This window comes from Dermacentor variabilis, chromosome 4, assembly GCF_050947875.1.
Source record: "Dermacentor variabilis isolate Ectoservices chromosome 4, ASM5094787v1, whole genome shotgun sequence".
In the NCBI taxonomy this organism is placed as follows: domain Eukaryota; kingdom Metazoa; phylum Arthropoda; class Arachnida; order Ixodida; family Ixodidae; genus Dermacentor; species Dermacentor variabilis.
In genome coordinates this window covers 218070714-218088654 of record NC_134571.1, presented here as the reverse complement: position 1 = coordinate 218088654, position 17941 = coordinate 218070714, and the positions used below count along the sequence as shown (strand labels likewise).

Here is a 17941-nt window from a genome sequence, read left to right as displayed (position 1 = left end):
CGATATCTTCACATCAGCGGTACGAATAAGCGAAGTCAGCCTCACTTTCACGTGCACTCCGACCCCGCAGCTGATAGCGTCACCCGCACGTGGCGATGCTATCATGAGAAGCACCAGCAGCAGGGAGCGAATGCTTCGTCTGCCTCAACTCCAGTACTAAACGTGCGGGAAGACAGCTTACATGATGCCATGCTGTCTTGGCATGCCCGCTTTTTATACATGCGATATATTACCTGTAAAGCAGAATACGCAGATGTGTATGCGCTCAGTCGCACTTACAGCCATGCGCAGCCGTGACCAGGAGACGCGCGCAAGCTTACCCCCCCCCTCCCCTCGTGCACCTCGTGCACCTCCTCGTGTGCGCTTGATTGCGTTACCGCGAGCTCGCTCCCCTCCCCCTCTTTCTCTGTGCTCGCATGGGAAGGCGGCACTCATGAAGCCACCATGTTTCTTGTCTAACCCTCGCACCCTTTCAGTCACACCTAAAGCACACAGTGCGCAGGGCGCGATAGGATCTCATCGCACTTGGACTTTATATGGAATGATGCGGCTCCACTTCGGTGGTTGCTCCTGTCGCGTGGCACACCATTTAAGAGGTGCGTTTGCAAGCAGCCACTTGTAATTCAATCATTTGACCATCTGCATCCGTGGAAGTTTCAATTCATTCTCAGCATGCCTTTGCGGCGGCAGGGAAATTTCATTACACTGAAATTGCATACAAACACATTTCGCTGTATTGAGGTTCTATATACAGGGTGTTCTGTTGATAAGAGGTTATAAAGAGTAAAATACTTCATTATATTGAGCATTTGTTATATTAAAGTTTCTTACATCGAGGTTTAACTATAACCATGAGCTCGCTGTCCCTTTCCCCTTGCTCGTGTGGGAAGACACAAAACCAGACGTTACTCATCGAGCCACCATCCTTCTCGGCTCACCCTCACAATGTTTGACTCTCACACCTAAGGTACACAGCATGTAGGGTGCAATAGGATCTTATCTCCCTTAGACTTTATACGGTGTACAGTTATACTACTAATTGTTCAGGAAAAGCTGAGTGAAGAAAGTGGCAACCGCAAAGGTGCCCCAATGTTGCTACAAATGATTTTTGTAACACTAAAGATAGCCAAAACAATATGCAAAAACAAACATTAACACGTAGCCTGTACATACGGACAATGTGCAAAGTTTATTCCATATATTTTTCAGAAAGATCGAATGGCAATTTACAAAATTTTCAAGTAAAATTTATAGTGTGTGATAGGATACATTTACAGCCACCTGAACTAGATGGTGCAACCATACTGAGGGAGGCTCAGGATTACATTGATAGCGCCTGTCGTCTGAATCGCAGCTTGTCGTCTGTACCTGCACAGAGTAGCAACATCGCAGCGCCCTTGCGGTTGCCGGTTTCAATGCATGTTCACTAAGCGGATCTTTTCCTTTAGAGGTGGTTATATTAATCCTGTGTTATGTTAAGCGCATTCTGTGTCAGGTAACTTCTGTAAACTCTCTGTTAGGTACTTCCATCAGCAGCCACTTGTAATTCAACCATTTGACCACCTGCATCCACGGAATTTTCCATTTATTGTCTTGGTATTCCTTTGTGCCGGTAGTGAAATTTTGTGATACCATTGAAATCATGTATCAACACATTTTTTATATTGAAGCTCTAAACACAGTCTTCTATGAAAAAAATGATAAAAAGTTAAAGACTTTATATCACGAATTTTGTAGTAATAAAGTTCGTTATATGGAGGTTTAACTGCACTGTAATAAAATTTGAAATCGTGCAGAGTGAGAGAGACAAATGAGATATGAAAGGCAGGGAGGTTAACCCAATGATATGAAATCATGTAAAAAATCACTGTGCTCACTTTGTGCTTGCATCATCATGTAGAGCGACGTCAAGCGTATTGAAGCAATGCGGGTGTCGGCCGACTACTCCCCTTGCTTCCACATTTTGCTGCCACCGCTAGCCGACAACAGCCAAGAAGGAGACGATGCACCAAATGTCACACCAGGTGGGTCAAGCAAAGGCTGCTCATGTCCTTTTCCATGCGATGTACTCCTACTTCTGTTGCTTGTCAGTCGCATGGGGATAAAATTGTTGTTACAACTGGCAGCAGTGTGCCTGTTGAATCTTTATTGTGCCAGTCTTAGGAGTGGTACTTGCTGATGGGCTAGTTGGTGCGTCTGGCTGAGTGACTAACAAGCCAAATGGCTGCTGGTATAAGAATTGGTATTTTATCATGGCATTCATTTTTGTGGCAGATAGTTGTTTTGTGCCACTTTTTTGTGTTGCGATCAATTACATTCAGACCTCATTTTAATGAAATGGTATATAACAAAATAATGGATGTAACGAAGTATGTTAAATTCCCCTTGAAATCCTCATAGAGATTCACAGTGCAGTACATGCAATAATGGATATTACTAGAGCTGTGTAAATAGTCAGAACTCCAAATATTTGATTCTAATTGGTTGGTATTTTATACAATTCGAAAGACATTTTTGCTATTTCGCAATATTTGAACCCCCCCAATATAGCTGTTGTTGGTCTTTCAAGTTTGCTTTCTCGCACTACAAACGTATTATGCGGCAAAGCATTCAGACTACTGCGGTGAAGCACAGTTGACGTGCAGTGAAGTATAGAAAAAGTAAATAAGGAGCACTGTCACGGGGCCCCTGCAGGTGCTTATGGACCCACACTATGCTGCCTCTTCATGCATCTGGACAACAAAAGCCACCAGGTGGAAATCTCTGTGCCTGCAACTAATCAGGCTGAGTGCCTAAAAACACGGTTTCCAAACTACAAATTTGACCAAGTAGCCAGCTAGGCAGTGTTTTTAGACCCTCGTTCTTATGTAGGTGAGTACCACCGGTATTCTTCAATGGCAAACTGGATTGACAACCTGGATTTAGAAGGAGCAAGGAAAATTTAAACTCCATGGAACCCAGAAATGTCCTCAACAACGAAAGCTTCTGAAGGGGCTGTTCCACATCAGCACTATTGAAAGACTTTGATAAGCCCATCCACCAGGAGAAATTTTCACTTGTTTATGGCAGCAGTTTTTATTTCCACAAGCTCAGGTTAAAAAAAAAAAGTTGTGACAGGCAGGAGGGTGTCGCTGCTGCCTGAATATTTCGAGCGTCTATCCCTTCTTCATGACAACATTAAGCAAAAGTGTTGTACTAGAGAACTTTGTTGACCACAAAGCATAATTTTCTTGTTCGTTATTTGCTGTGCAATAAACTCTTTTTTTTGCACCTCTACTTGATGAAAAAAATTTCTCTTTTTCAAAACCAATAGTATTCGTATTTAAAAAACATTCGAAGCATTGTATTCGATTTAAACTTGGTTTTCATTATTTGAATTCGCTTCGAAATTGAAAATTTGTTATTTACACACTCCAAAAAACAATGAAGTAATGGATGTAATGAAGTAATTCTGGCTCCCACTTCAACTGCATTGTAACGTGGTTTTGCTTTATATGGAGCTCAAGGTGCATTTGGCACTGTGGCTGTTGTCCTGTTATGGATGGTGCATGCGTTGCCTGTGCACATGAGGTTGTAGGGTCATATTAAAATAATAGCATGCGCTTCAATTCTTGTTTGATATTTCAAATAAAATATATTAGTAAATAAATGTTGAGCAACATAGCGCCAATAAATAGCATTTGATTGGGTGACTTAAGATTTGCTGCCCTGTCGAAAAACGCCTGGCACCCAAAATGTTGATGCAGATGTCATACATTTTGAGGGAATATGTGAAGTTCAAAAGGTTTGTGGTTCGATGACAGAGCTAAGATGATACTGGGTGGACAAGTCGAGTCAGTGCCTGCAAAGCCATGATAAGTGCCTTTCCTGTTATATAGATCACCCTGACCTGAGTTGAAGGAGACGATCATGGGGCCCAGATGAGTATTATAAGGGTTTGGGGCACACATAGCGATGATGGAATGATGATGATGGCATGACAAGAGTCGGATATCAAAGTTACAGGGATGATGGACTGTGATGGCATTCCACGATAGTATAACAATGAATGCATGGTGACGATGGCATCAAATTGACTTGAGGACAAGGGAAAGATGACCAGTGTATGACCGCGAGTGTTATGACAACGATAGTGTAATGACTATGGGATGGGATGACAATTCTGAAGTTATGACTGTGGAACGACAGTGTGATGACGATAGCATGATGTCAGTAGTCCAACAATGATGGCTTGATGAGAGCCGGACGTCAAATTTACAAGGTTGACAATTTAATTGTCATGACGGGATCCCGACATTGGTATAACAATGACTATATGATGACGATGGCATGACAACGGAATCAAGTGTGTATTCACAATGCCGTGACGATGACTGTATCACAAAACCTGGATGACAGCATGACAAGATGGCATAGTGACAATGGTATGACAACGATGACATGACGTGAGTCTAATGTCAAAGCTATCATAATGACAATGGAACGACCACGATGAGATCCCAATGACAATATAACGACTGTTTAATGACGATGGCATGAAAATGGCATGAATACAATAAGATGAAGAGTCTATGAACACAATGGGGTGACGATGACTGTATCTAAATCCCGTATGACGACAATGGCATGACAACGTCATGACGAGAGTCGGATGATGAAGCTGGAGTTATGATGATGGCACAACTATGATGGTATGATGAAACCAGAAAAGAAGTCAGAATGACGATAATGGCACAACCAAGAGCTCATGATGACGGTATCACAAAGGTTCCGCGGTATTGTCTATGTGACAACAATGCAATGATGACAATGGCGGCATTATCACAATTGAATGACGATAGCGTAATTATTACAAAATGATGAACAAGAGTTGATGTCAATGGATCGACGAAATTGGTATGACAACAATGGTGTCATGACATTGGGAACACGATACTCGTGACAGTGATGCCATATGAGAGTTGGATGTCGAACTTACATTGATGACGATGGAATGACCACAATGGGATCTTGATGAAGGTACAGTAAAACCTCATTAAACCGTACCTGCTTAAACAGTAGCTTTGTTTTAAAAGTAGTAAAGTCAAATCCCCGACTCAGCGGCCATTGAACATAATGCATTTTGTATCCACATAAACCGTACGAGCTTATTGCATACGTATTGGTTAACACAAAGTGTTTCCACTTTTCGGTGCGCAACCACGGCACTGCGCCATCCCCATTGGGCGGCCCGTCAGAACAACAAGCCTCAGAGATTGAAGCAACAGCCTCCAAGCACCCTGTGCGTTTGTGCGGGAAGCCACATCAACATCATTTCGGCATCGTGCATGGACTGGCATCATGCCGAAGCTCGGATAAAAACACGGGGTGCTCGGCATAGAAATTTGGACATCATTCATGCTTTCGAACATGGCACCATGGCACAAAGAAGTCAGCGCTGGTACGTGACAGGGATCTACCGTTGACTTCAGTGTGTGCATTCGGAATACGAAGAATTTGCTCGGCAACGCTGCTGCATCTGCGAAATGATGTCGACATGAGGTTTGACTTGTTGCCATCATAGCCTCTGTTGCCGAAGTATCACTTAACGACAGTGATGAGGACGACATGGAAAGCGGCAGTACGGGCGATTCAGGCCCGACAGTGGCAGAAGCTGCGCGTTACATTAGCCGCATGAATGCAATCGTCGTGATGAGAACAGCACCTCCCCCCCTCCCCCCGCGACATCTGCAGCGCTACCGCACCCGTGCATGGAGAATATGCAATGCCAATGAGGAATCTGCTATGCGAGTGCTTGCTGAGAAGAGCGGGCCAGCTGATAAGCTGGCTCGCAGCTTCAGTAAGTTTGTGGCCGCTGTCGTTGCAGCTTGGCTGCCATGGCATCAAACGAAAATAACTTTTGTCACGTAAATTGAATAAATACTGCATGTTTTTGCCCTTTCATCGCACTCTCTCTGAGTTGTGTTTTTGACAGGTAAGTGGGCGATGTCATGCTATTTTGGTTAAGCAGTATTACCGTTTAATGCATACTTTTTTCGAGTTCAGGCGAACTACAGTTTATGAGGTTTCACTGTATAACAATGAATACATGACAACAATGCAGTGATGACGATGGCATGACAATGACATGAGGACAAAAGGATGACGAGTGTATAATGGTGATTTCGGGATGATGACTCTATCACAAAATCTGCATGATGAGAGTTGGATGACGAAGTTGCAGTAACGATGGTAGCACGACCACGACAGCATTATGACAAAGGTCTGACAGTGGAGCTATGGAGCATGATCAGAGATTTTTATTCGGAACTGAACATATCAGTTGCTGCAACGTCAGAAAGTGGGCAGCCCACAAAATTTGTGAGAACAGGAGGGAGAGAGAAGCCATTCGGCAAACAGTGAACACCCCGGACAGGCCTCGTTTGTTGTCTTTTTGGGTGCACTGTATTTGAAAACGAAATGTTTCTTGCCTTCTAATGAATGAACTGTATCTTAAAAAAATTACGCAGAAACTCTTGTGGGAGTTGTTTAAGTACGTCTAATCATTGTGCCACTTGCCCGTGTTCGCGCAGCCCGATATCGTTATCAGTGTTATGAAAGGTGATCCGCTCAGTACAAACAACAGTGCTGCAGTGACACGAGCTACTGCCGACGGCAGCAAAAGGTGCATTGATGACGCAAGCAAACTACTGAAAGTGGCAGCGCCAGGTGCACTGATGACGTTTCGATCATTATAAGCCATTATCACTCTTTAGTACCTTATCCATGGGCATTGAACCATTATGAACCGTGATCAACCACGATCCAGCGGCAGCTGCATCTGGCGCGGCCATGAGGGCCATATCTTGAAAGCAATCTGCGATGGTGGCTGAGAGCACTGACTGCTAACTGCCTCGTGTGCTCTATGTTCTCACCACTGAGTTTGCCTTGAAGGGAGACGTGCGGGCCTTAATCTTAAAAGCAATCTGCAATGGGTGCTCGTGCAGTGAGTGTTGACAACTATGTGCTGCTCTGTGCTCTCGCCGCGTACCTCGCATTGAAGTGAGAGGTAGCACGAAGGTGAATTCGCTCGCTACTGCGGGCGCAATCTTGAAAGTGATCGTCTTACGAGACTTATTTATTTTTTCTTTTCAAGCTTAAACACCTTTTCAAATATTAATACAGTGAAACCTCATTAAGCCATAGTTGGCCGGAGCTCGGAAACAGTACATATTAAACGATAGTACTGGTTAACCGTAATAGCATGAGATTACCCACTTAACTGTCAAAAACGGAACTCACAAAGAGAGTGCGATGAAAGGGGAAAGAAAAATGCAGTATTTATTCATTTTGCGCGACAGAAGTGTTATTTTTGTTTGATGCTGCAGCGGCTGAGCAGTGACGACAGCGGCCTCAAACTTACTGAAGCTGCGAGCCAGGTTTTCAGTCAGCCCACTTTTATCGGCAAACACTTGTATGACAGAATCCTCGTTGGCATTGCATGTTCTCCGTGCACGGGTGAGGTAGCGCTGCAGATGTCGCGGGGTGCCTTTTTCATTGTGGGGTGCTGTTCCCGTTGCGGCGATTGCATTCATGTGGCTGACGTAATGCGCAGCTTCTGCCACTGTCGGGCCTGAATCGCCCGTGCTGTTGCTTTTCGTGTCGTCCTCATCATTGTCGCTAGTAGAAACTTCGGCAACAACAGAGGCAACGAAGGGGAAAAGTCTAACCCCGTAGCCGACATCTCTTCACACTCGCAGCAGCGCTGCCGAGCAACTTCTTAGCATTCCAAATGCCGCACACCGTAGCCGACAGCAGGTCCCCGTCGCGTGCCAGCGCCGACTTCGTGTCACGTTTGATAGCACGAACGATGTCTAATTTTTCTTCTATGCTGAGCACGCGGCGTCTTTTTTATCTGAGCTTCGGCATGACACAAGTCCTTGTTTGCACGATGTCACAATGCTCTCTGGTGTGACACCGAAATGATATTGATGTTGATGTGGCTTCACACGCAAACGCACAGGCCGCTTGGAGGGCATTGTTCTGATCTCTGCTTGTTGTTCTGCCGGGCCGCCCGATGGAGATGACGCACTGCCGTGTTTGTGCGACAAAAACTGGAAACATTGTGTTAAGCGATACGTGCGCAATAAGCTGGTACTGTTTATATGGATGCAAAACACATTATGTTCAATGGCCGCTGAGTCAGGGATTTGACTTTACTGCTTTTAAAACGACACTACTGTTTAAGCCGGTAAGGTTTAACGAGGTTTTACTGTACATATTGACACGTGCTTATTTATCCTTTTCTTGAGGACTTCATTTCACCACCAACAACTTAAGGTTATCGCTCAGTGCAAGACGCACCTGTATGATTTTTAGTTAGTTCGAATTAATGCAGGTGCTTCTTGCGGTGAGCGGTAACTTTAAATTGTTAGTTGTGAAATGCAGTCCCTGAGAAAAGAAGGATAAATAACTACATATTTCAATATAACTACTACAATTTATTAGTGTTCGTTTTTCTGCATGGTCCTTAGGGCGTGTCACACACAGCGAAAAATGAAAGTGACGGCAACAGTGGCGTGCTTTTGAAGAGGCAACAACAATGTGTCATCGCACTGCAATGTCTGACTGGGCCCCCGGGTCTCGGTGCGTTAGAGGGAGCTGTTCAACATACTGTTACTTTCGAGAACCGAAAGGAACACTGGAATTTGCTTTCTGCCATCTCTTCAAACCCATTTCGCATCTCCAACCATTCTGCTTCCTTCTCGAGCAACGTCAACGGAACAACTGAAGCTCCCATTGCAAGTGCCGTGTTCTGAAATTAGACTATGGATTGGATTCCAAGTGCCAATATGTAGCCACAGCCGCTGTTTGCATTCTACAATGCAATCTACCAGACATGCCAGATGAAGCTGGTATTATAGCGAGCGCATGGCTGCTCGAACTGCACACCTCTCATCGCGTTCTGCTCCTAACAGATGACATGCTTGGTTTCAAAATAATTGACAGGAGCGTGTCGTCATTTTGACATCAAAGATGTGGCCGCACCTCGCGGATTATGTCGGTGCAGCCTAGGCCAATCACTCATGGTGAAAGTGAACGCGCACTCCAAACAACTATTTCCAATCACGCCCATGATGGCAACTATCTGACAATGACGACATGAGAATGGTGGCATAATCATGATTGAATGACATTATAATTACAGTGCAATGACAAAGAAAGATTGATGTCGATGGAACGATGAAGGTGGTGTAACAATGACAGCATGACATGGATGATGTGACTGAAGGGATGACAAAAATAAAACGACAGTGTGATGATGACAGCATGGCCACAATTAGGTGACGACCGTGGCATGATGACAATGCCATAATGAGAGTCAGATGACAAAGCTGGAATGACAGCAATGTAACGACCGAGTTTCTTTGGTCACCAGGAAGTGGTCAGTGCAGAAGGTTCTGTTGTCACTCGTTTTCCTGCATGTGGTTAGTCAACCGCATTTTGCGGTGGAATTCGCCGTGGCCTCCCATATTCTTAGCTGGTAAGTCGGAAACACCCCTTTACCTAGTGTGTTCTCTTCATAGGATTCCTCAATGATCTTTAGCTTGCAGGCTTGCTCAAAGTGTTAGTTGCAATTGTAATAAATGTTTTCTGAGGTACAGTGGTTGTCATCCATTGATTACTCGAGCTTGTATGGAGCCGCGGTTGATGAGCAGGCATGAGCCCTATCGCGTATCCCCCTCTTATCCTTATATTTTGGCGTTCCCAACATGAGGCAGACTTTTCGCAAATGGGATGAAGATCGGTTTCGTGCAAAGAAGGCTTCATCTAGACCAGTTACGTCTCACCCGGAGCATGATTGCTAGCTAGGTTGGGCGTGTGCTTGCTTGAGTGCCAGTTAATGCTGAACCAGTGTCGCTGAACTTGTGTAGACATTGAGATTTGCAGCGAGTTTTTTCGTGAAGAAATCTACGGCACGTGGCACCGTGCAGAGCACGCCCGAAGCGAGAGTGTGCAGCAGCCGGTGCAATGGTTCAATTTTCCTGTGCATGTGTAAATAGCCTCTCCTGTTAGTACCATATCTATTCAAATTTAGGCCGATAAGTTTTTTCAGATAATCTTATCCAAACTCTTGGGTCAGTTTGGTTTCAAGGTTTTTAAAGAATGTGCCATTTCTTAATTGAAATTGATATATATGGTGCATAGCTATCGCCATCTAGAAAAGTCAGTATTGCAGCCCCTACTAGCCACCTCAGTACACAAGCGACGTCACCATTTTGACCTGTGTCAGCAGACGTTTGGTGTGTTGCGACACCACGTATCCGAGCACACGAGGATTGGACCCTCCCGCGTGTAGCCGTGCGTGGCTTAGCCGTGTCTGGGGAAAAGGGGATCCTGGGGGTTGAGCTGATGCTAGGTGTTTGGACCTTCAAGGCCCCCTGGCGGAGGCAACACACCCCTTTGGCCTCTGCTTCACATAGGTGGCATCTCCAGGCTGACCCACCTGGAGGAAATCGGTGGTCGCCTTTTCCTGTCCTCCTCTCCATCTTCGTCTTTCTCTCTCGCCTTTTTCATCTTTCCTGTCTTCTCTTCACTTCCCCTCACTTCCTAGTTTCCCGGCTGCAAGGGTTAACCTTGTGTGGCTAGCCAGCCTTGGTTAAGCTGTATTTGGTTATAGCAGCGATGTATGGCTGGCGTTGGCAGGGTTTCTCTAGCAGGAACTTCTGTCACGTCCGCCTGTTGGGCTCCATGGTGGGTGGTTGGCATCGCAGCTGAAAACCCAACATTACTTATGGAACATGCTTTTCCTAAACTACCTGATCGCCCTCAGAAAAGAGGAGGCACCGAAGAAGTTTTTCAGTTTTTCGGACGACAAGTCCACATCTTTCCTACATTCCACGTAATTCACTCAGCAAAACCAGACAAACTAGTGCGATCCATTTCACCGTTCCTTGTTTCCAAGTCTTTGACTGAAGTTTTCGGTACAGGATATAACGTGTCGAGAATGTCAAGCGGTGATCTCCTTTTGGAGCTCCAAGATCAGAAGCAGTATGAGAAACTGCCGAAATTTGTGTCATTTGGGGAAACCCAAGTAACAGTAACACCGCACCGTACGATGAACACTAGCCGCGGTGTTGTCTCAGACGATGACTTGCTGGAGCTCACTGAGGATGAACTCTTGGAGGGCTTCAGTGACCAGAATGTTATCAATGTTAAAAGAGTTAAGATCAGGCGTGACAGCAAAGAAATCAAGACCAAACACCTTATATTGACTTTCGGCTCAAGTATTCTGCCCGAGTCTGTAGAGGCAGGGTACATCAAGATCCGTGTTAGGCCATATGTGCCAAATCCTCTTAGATGTTTCAAATGCCAACGCTTCGGCCACAGTTCGCAGAGCTGCCGAGGCCGTCAAACCTGTGTGAAGTGCAGTGCCCACGAACATACTTCTGAAGCTTGTGAGAACACTCTCCATTGTGTAAACTGTGAAGGCGAGCACGCCGCATACTCGCGGTCGTGCCCGTCCTGGAAAAAAGAGAAAGACATAGTCACAATCAAAGTTAAGGAAAACATATCGTTCAAAGAGGCACGCAGGTGGGTAGCATACCTGCCAAAGAAAAGCTTTGCCGAAGTGGCGCGTCAGGGGGCAGCGTCACAACGGCTTCTGGCGGCTGTCCGACCCACAGGCAGTGAGTCGGCAGTTACGCCATCTGCCCCCACGGTGGTTGCAGCTAGCGCTGCTCCGCCTATTCAGCCAACGGGGCCATTAACCCTGAAGGTGGGCGCAGCCGAGGCTGCCCCAACTTCCCCGGCCCCTTCCAGCGCTGGCAACAGCCAACGCAGCCAAATCCCTCAGCGAGCCCCATCGACCTCCGGGCTGGTGGGAGCAGGGGTCTTGCCCTCCAAGGCGGGACCCCCGCTGGTAACTTCTCGCTTGCAAGAGCACGTGTCCGGCGCCTCACAAGAGGCAATGGACACTACACCTATTCCCACGGCGCGCCAAGCGCGTAAGGAGCGGTGAGGCTCCCTCGAACGCTCCAGAAAGGGCAAAACCCCGATTACAGGGCCTCGAAAGAGCTCTGTAATCAAAGGCATAACTTCCGTTTCCGTACACACAGCACCTATTTACTTCCAAAATGGATGCACAAATTATACGATGGAATGTGAGAGGTCTTCCACAATCTTGACGACGTAACCGAACTTCTACACAAACTTAATCCTAAAGTACTGTGAGTACAGGAAACGCACTTAAAAGCGACACAGACGAATTTTCTCCGGTCACATGATATTTTTCGTAAAGATAGTGACGAGGTCAACACCTCATCCGGTGGTGTGGTCATAGTTGTCAATAAGACTGTTGCTTGCCAACACTTGCCGCTTCGGACGTCCCTCGAGGCAGTTGTGGTTCGCGCAATTCTTTTTAATAAGTTAGTAGCCGTCTGCTCCATCTGCATACCTCCAAACTATCATTTGAGCAAAATAGAATTCTACGAACTTATTAATCAACTTCCTGAGCCGTTTCTTATTGTTGGGGACTTTAATGCTCATAACAGTCTCTGGTGAGATTCCAGGACTGACTTGAGGGGACGACTGATCGAATCCTTTCTTGTTACGTCTGGTGTATGCCTATTTAATAGGAAAAAACCCACCTACTATAATATTGCACATAATTCATACTCCTCGATAGATTTAGCACTTGGATCTTCCATACTTTTCTCCTACTTAGAATGGAATGTCATAGAAAATCCGTTTGGGAGTGATCACTTTCCTATAACCTTAAACTTACTAACACGACCCAACACTCGTCCATGGGTACCTTGCTGGAAACTTGACTCCGCTGATTGGAAGCGTTTTAAGGAATGCACTTACTTATCACAAGATTTTATACACGATTTTAGCATAGGCGATGCTGTAGCATATTTTACCGCTTTTATTATTGATGCAGCTGAAACGTTCATTCCACAAACAAATGGTCACTCATCTAAGAAACGTGTTCCTTGTTGGAATGAAGACTGCAGAGATGCATGAAAAAGACAAAACAAGGCATGGGGCAGATTGCGCCAATACCCTACGGCGGAAAATTACATTGCATTTAAACATATCAAGTTGCAAGGACGGCGCACGAGACGGCAGGCTAGAAGAGCAAGCTGGGAGAGGTTTCTCTCAGGCATCAATTCCTATACCCAGGAGGCTAAAGTATGCGATGGTCTGAGAAGGGCTAAAAGGGCAGCAGATCAACCCATTACCTTTGATTGATGAGTGAGGAAATACCTTGGAAAACCAGGCCGATGCCCTTGGATTACATTTTGCTCGTGTATCAAGTTCCATAAACTATTCACAAACATTCCTTAAATATAAGCAAATAGCAGAACTTAGGTCAATAAACCGTAAATGCAGACCTAATCTACCGTACAACTGCCCTTTCAATATTGCCGAGCTTAGAGCTGCGTTGCACTCGTGTATGAACTCTGCACCTGGAGTTGACAGAATCATGTATGACATGATTAAAAACCTATACACTGATACACAGATGACACTTCTGGCACTCTTTAACTCTGTTTGGGCTGCTGGATACCTCCCATCCTCCTGGAAAGAAGCTATCGTAGTACTGGTCTTGAAACAAGGCAAGGACCCATCCGACGTTTCAAGTTACTGTCCAATAGCACTCACAAGTTGCTTATGCAAACTCTTCGAGAAAATGATAAATTGTCGTCTTTTACATTTCCTTGAATCGAATAAAATGCTCGACCCTTATCAATGCGGCTTCAGACAGGGTAGGTCGACTACTGACCAGCTCGTGCGCATTGAGGCAGGCATTCACGACGCCTTTATCTATAAGGAGTGTTTTCTTTCTGTTTTCTTAGACATGGAAAAGGCATATTACACGACTTAGAGATATGGGATTGTGCAAGACCTCTCAGAAATGGGTATTCGAGGGAATATGCTTAATGTAATTGAAAGTTACCTATCAAACCATACATTTCGCGTTAGGGTGGGCAACGTTCTATCCAGGCCATTTACACAAGAAACTGGCGTGCCGCAAGGAGGGGTATTAAGCTGTACCCTTTTTATAATCAAAATGAATTCCTTGCACTTATCTATACCGCAGAGCATGTTTTATTCGGTATACGTAGATGACGTACAATTAGGCTTCAAGTCATGTAACCTTTCTGTTTGTGAGCGACATGTCCAGCTTGGCTTGAACAACGTTTGTAAATGGGCAGAAGAAAACGGCTTTAAACTCAATCCTGTTAAAAGCTCATGTGTCCTTTTCACACAAAAAAGAGGATAATTTGCAGAGCCCAGTGTAGAACTACATGGACAGCACACACCAGTTGTCAAACAACACAAATTTTTAGGAATCGTATTACATTCAAAACTGACCTTCATTCCATACTTAAAGCACCTAAAACAGAAATGTCTAGAAACAATGAACCTTCTTAAACTTTTATCACATACAACATGGGGCAGCGACAGGAAGTGTCTGATGAACCTGTACAAAAGTCTTATACGCACACGGTTAGATTATGGGGCCATAGTATATCAATCTGCCAGCCCAAGTTCTTTGAAGATGCTTGACCCTGTTCACCACTTAGGTATCCGCTTGGCGACCGGTGCCTTCAGGACAAGTCCTGTAGAAAGTCTCTACGTTGAAGCTAATGAGTGGTCGCTTCATCTTCAGAGGTCATACTCCAGTTTCATGTACTTTCTAAAAGTGAACGCAAACCGCGACCATCCCTCTTATGTAAGCATAAACGACGTGGCATCTGCAATGCTTTTTAATAACCGACCTGCAGCTACAGAACCATTCCCTCTGCGCATTAGAAAGCTCGCTGAGAATATGCAAGTCCCAATTCTACAGCAAAATCTGATGGCCCCAGCTAAGCCATTGCCGCCATGGCAGTGGAAGCCCATAGAATGCGATATATCATTCGTAGAGGTGACGAAACACGCTCTAGAAGCACATATTCGAATGCATTTCTTGGAACTTCAATCTAAATACTCGTGCATAGAATTTTACACTGACGCTTCTAAGTCGCATGCCGGAGTGTTTTATGCTGCAATCAGACCATCCTTCTCCCAGTCCGACGGACTGCACCCGGAAACAAGCATATTCACTGCGGAAGCTTATGCAATTCTATGTGCTGTTAAACAAATCAAGAAAGCAAAGTTGAACAAAGCCATTATATACACGGACTCTCTAAGCGTCGTAAAAGCCTAATGTTCCACCGCAATCATCGAAACCCTGTACTTACCGAGCTTTATTCCGTCATTTGCACATGGTACATGTCTCAGCAGCAAGTCATAATATGTTGGGTACCTGGACATAGGGGCATTGAGGGTAATATGCTGGCTGACCAAATAGCCACATCAATAGCATCACAAGATATCCATCCTACCACTGGACTACCTGCCTTAGATCTAAAGCCTTTCATCCGAAAGAAACTCGGAAGCCACTGGCAGCGCTTATGGGAGGCTGAAACAAATAATAAGCTTCACTTGATTAAGCCAAAACTGGGTTATTGGCCCTCCGTAACAAAAACACGACGAACAGAAGTCCTATTCTGTCGTCTCAGAATAGGACACACATATGCCACACACAGTTTTCTGCTAACTGGAAATGAACCACCATCCTGCGGTAGATGCGGTGAAAGGCTCACCGTCCTCCACGCTCTCCTGGAGTGTCGGGAAGCCGAAACAGAGAGAAACACTTTCCGCTAGCATACCGGCAGTACATCCCCCTTCATCCTGTAATGTTTCTTGGTAAAAAACCATTGTTTGACACCAGAGCCGTCCTAAATTTTCTAAACAATGTTGTCTTACATGTTGTTAGCTTTACGAATTTGTAGCACATCCTCTCTCCAGAGGATGCTGCTGCGATAATATATTTTTGTATAGCACATGCCTTCAGGCCCTTCTGTTCCAAGGGCTCTCTTAGGCAGTAGTGCTTCTTGCAAACGTTTACCTTCATGTATTTTTAAATATCATCATTCTATCACAATGTATCCTTTGTGTTCTTAGTAGTACTCACTAGTCATTGCCATAACTTTATTACATATAGCTTTTATGCACTTTACAGAGATTGCTTTTTAGGCCCTTTACAGCTACGTCACAATCACTCACGCAATTCACCTACCCACTGCAAACCCATCAACACTGACCTGGCGCTCTTTGGTCATAATTGGCCCTTGCGCCATAAAACAACAAATTCATCATCATCATTTTGACCTGCGTCATATCGGAGCAGGTTCTTTATTCTATGGTATTGGCGTGGTGTCATTGTAATGGCACCAAACAAGCTATGCCACTATAGGGCCACTTCAAACGAAAAGTTGTGGTAGCCGCAGAGGCATCATCAAACGTTCAAACCAGGCAGGTCTTCGGCATCAATGAGAAAAACATCCGTTGTTGGAGGGGACAATGTGAGATGCTTATTGCATGTGCTGCAATGAGGATGGCACTTACTGTTTGAAGCTGACATCGATAAGGAAGGTAGTGACGAGGCTAGCAGCGATAGTGATCTAGAATGAGCTCGGCATGTTCATTATTCGATAAATGCTGTTTTCATTTTGTGAATGCTGTTTTCGCTTTTTTGTTCGACCTGTATTCGAGGTAAGCTGTCTTTCTTTTTTTTTTTTTTTCTGGCTTTGTTCTTTCGGGGGTTGGCTTAGAATTGGGGCCAGCCTAGATTCAAGTAAATACGGTACCTTTGGCTTGGGGAGCCAGGCACTGAAAATGCTGGCTAGGAAGGCAGTGGGGTGCAGTCCCAGTGACGCCCAAGAATACTGCCCTAGCGTGTATGGAAAGTGCAGAAGCATGTGGGAAGATCAAACTGATTAGCCACCGGAAGGCATGCAGATTGTAATTAATATGCATGTCCATGCATGCAGTTCGAAGCTTTGTTTACACGTGAGGACGCAAGACTTCTTACACATCTCTCACTAGGTTTCCGGTTTCGTGCGGGTCGTGTGGGTTTGATAGGCTCTAGTGTGGACATTCTGTTATTCAAGGTGCGATGCATACAGAATGACACTGATGACCTCGATTTGCTTTTGTGACGTGATGCTATCTTGATGTTTTGTCCAAGAAAATAAAATGTAGGCAATGAATCCAAAGCTCTTGATAAACAAAACAGTTTTCCTTCTCAGTAAAAGTAAAGCAGCTAGCTCAAAGTGTACGGTTATTCTGTCGAAAGCATCTCTTCACTTCCTTCGTCTGCTACGTTCAAGCCGTCGTCTGCTCCATTAGCCAGGATGAATGTCTCCACGATGCTAATAAAAGCTAATGAAGAACTTGTGCAAAAAGAAAGTAAAACGACGAAGTGCAGCAATGGAGGGCGCATGGCATGGGAGTTCTTTGTCATCTACTGGAATAAACGGCGACATAAGACGTGCTGCTCTCGGCTCATCTAGTGTATTGTCCTTCACCATACTTGAAGCCTGGCCTACCGGATAACGAGGTCCTCAGACTTTACGCATGAACCAGAATGAGTCATCGTGTATTGGCACCAGTGCATTTGTCTTCTACCTTGAGACAGCATACGCGACCAACTAGTGTTGGTGAGCACACGTTCTAGGCCGCATTATCGCTTTCTCATGAAACGCAAGTGACTCAGCCCAACTTGGCTAGCCTAAAAGTGGTTGAATATCACTGATAGCGATGCACGTTACACAAGTATCCACTTGCATGACACGAGCGCCAGCGCTGCCATCTGTCGTTCACTTCGCTGCTTACTCGCAACAAGTGATGAGACTCCAAGGTGTACACATTTTTCATAAATTAAAAGCAGCCGTAGTCATAACCTCAGATGATGTGAAAAGTCATTAATCTTGTTTACAGAGGATTTGTAATGTTCAACCAATATTCAAATAAACGCATCTTCTAAAAAAATATGATGGCCCAAAACACAAATGCCAACACCACTCAAGAGTGATGCAATTGCTATATGCATGAATTATGA

General features: G+C 45.0%; 1 protein-coding gene across 4 annotated transcripts in view; it reads left to right on the top strand.

Annotated features, from left to right (window-relative positions):
• LOC142580112 (uncharacterized) overlaps nt 1-17941 on the top strand; it is a 233805-nt gene that overhangs the window by 110168 nt on the left and 105696 nt on the right. For all 4 annotated transcript variants that reach the window (XM_075690924.1, XM_075690927.1, XM_075690925.1 and 1 more), the window contains exon 4: nt 1901-2024. In XM_075690924.1, coding sequence (XP_075547039.1) covers nt 1901-2024 — 124 coding nt within the window. The remainder of the gene's footprint in view (nt 1-1900; nt 2025-17941) is intronic.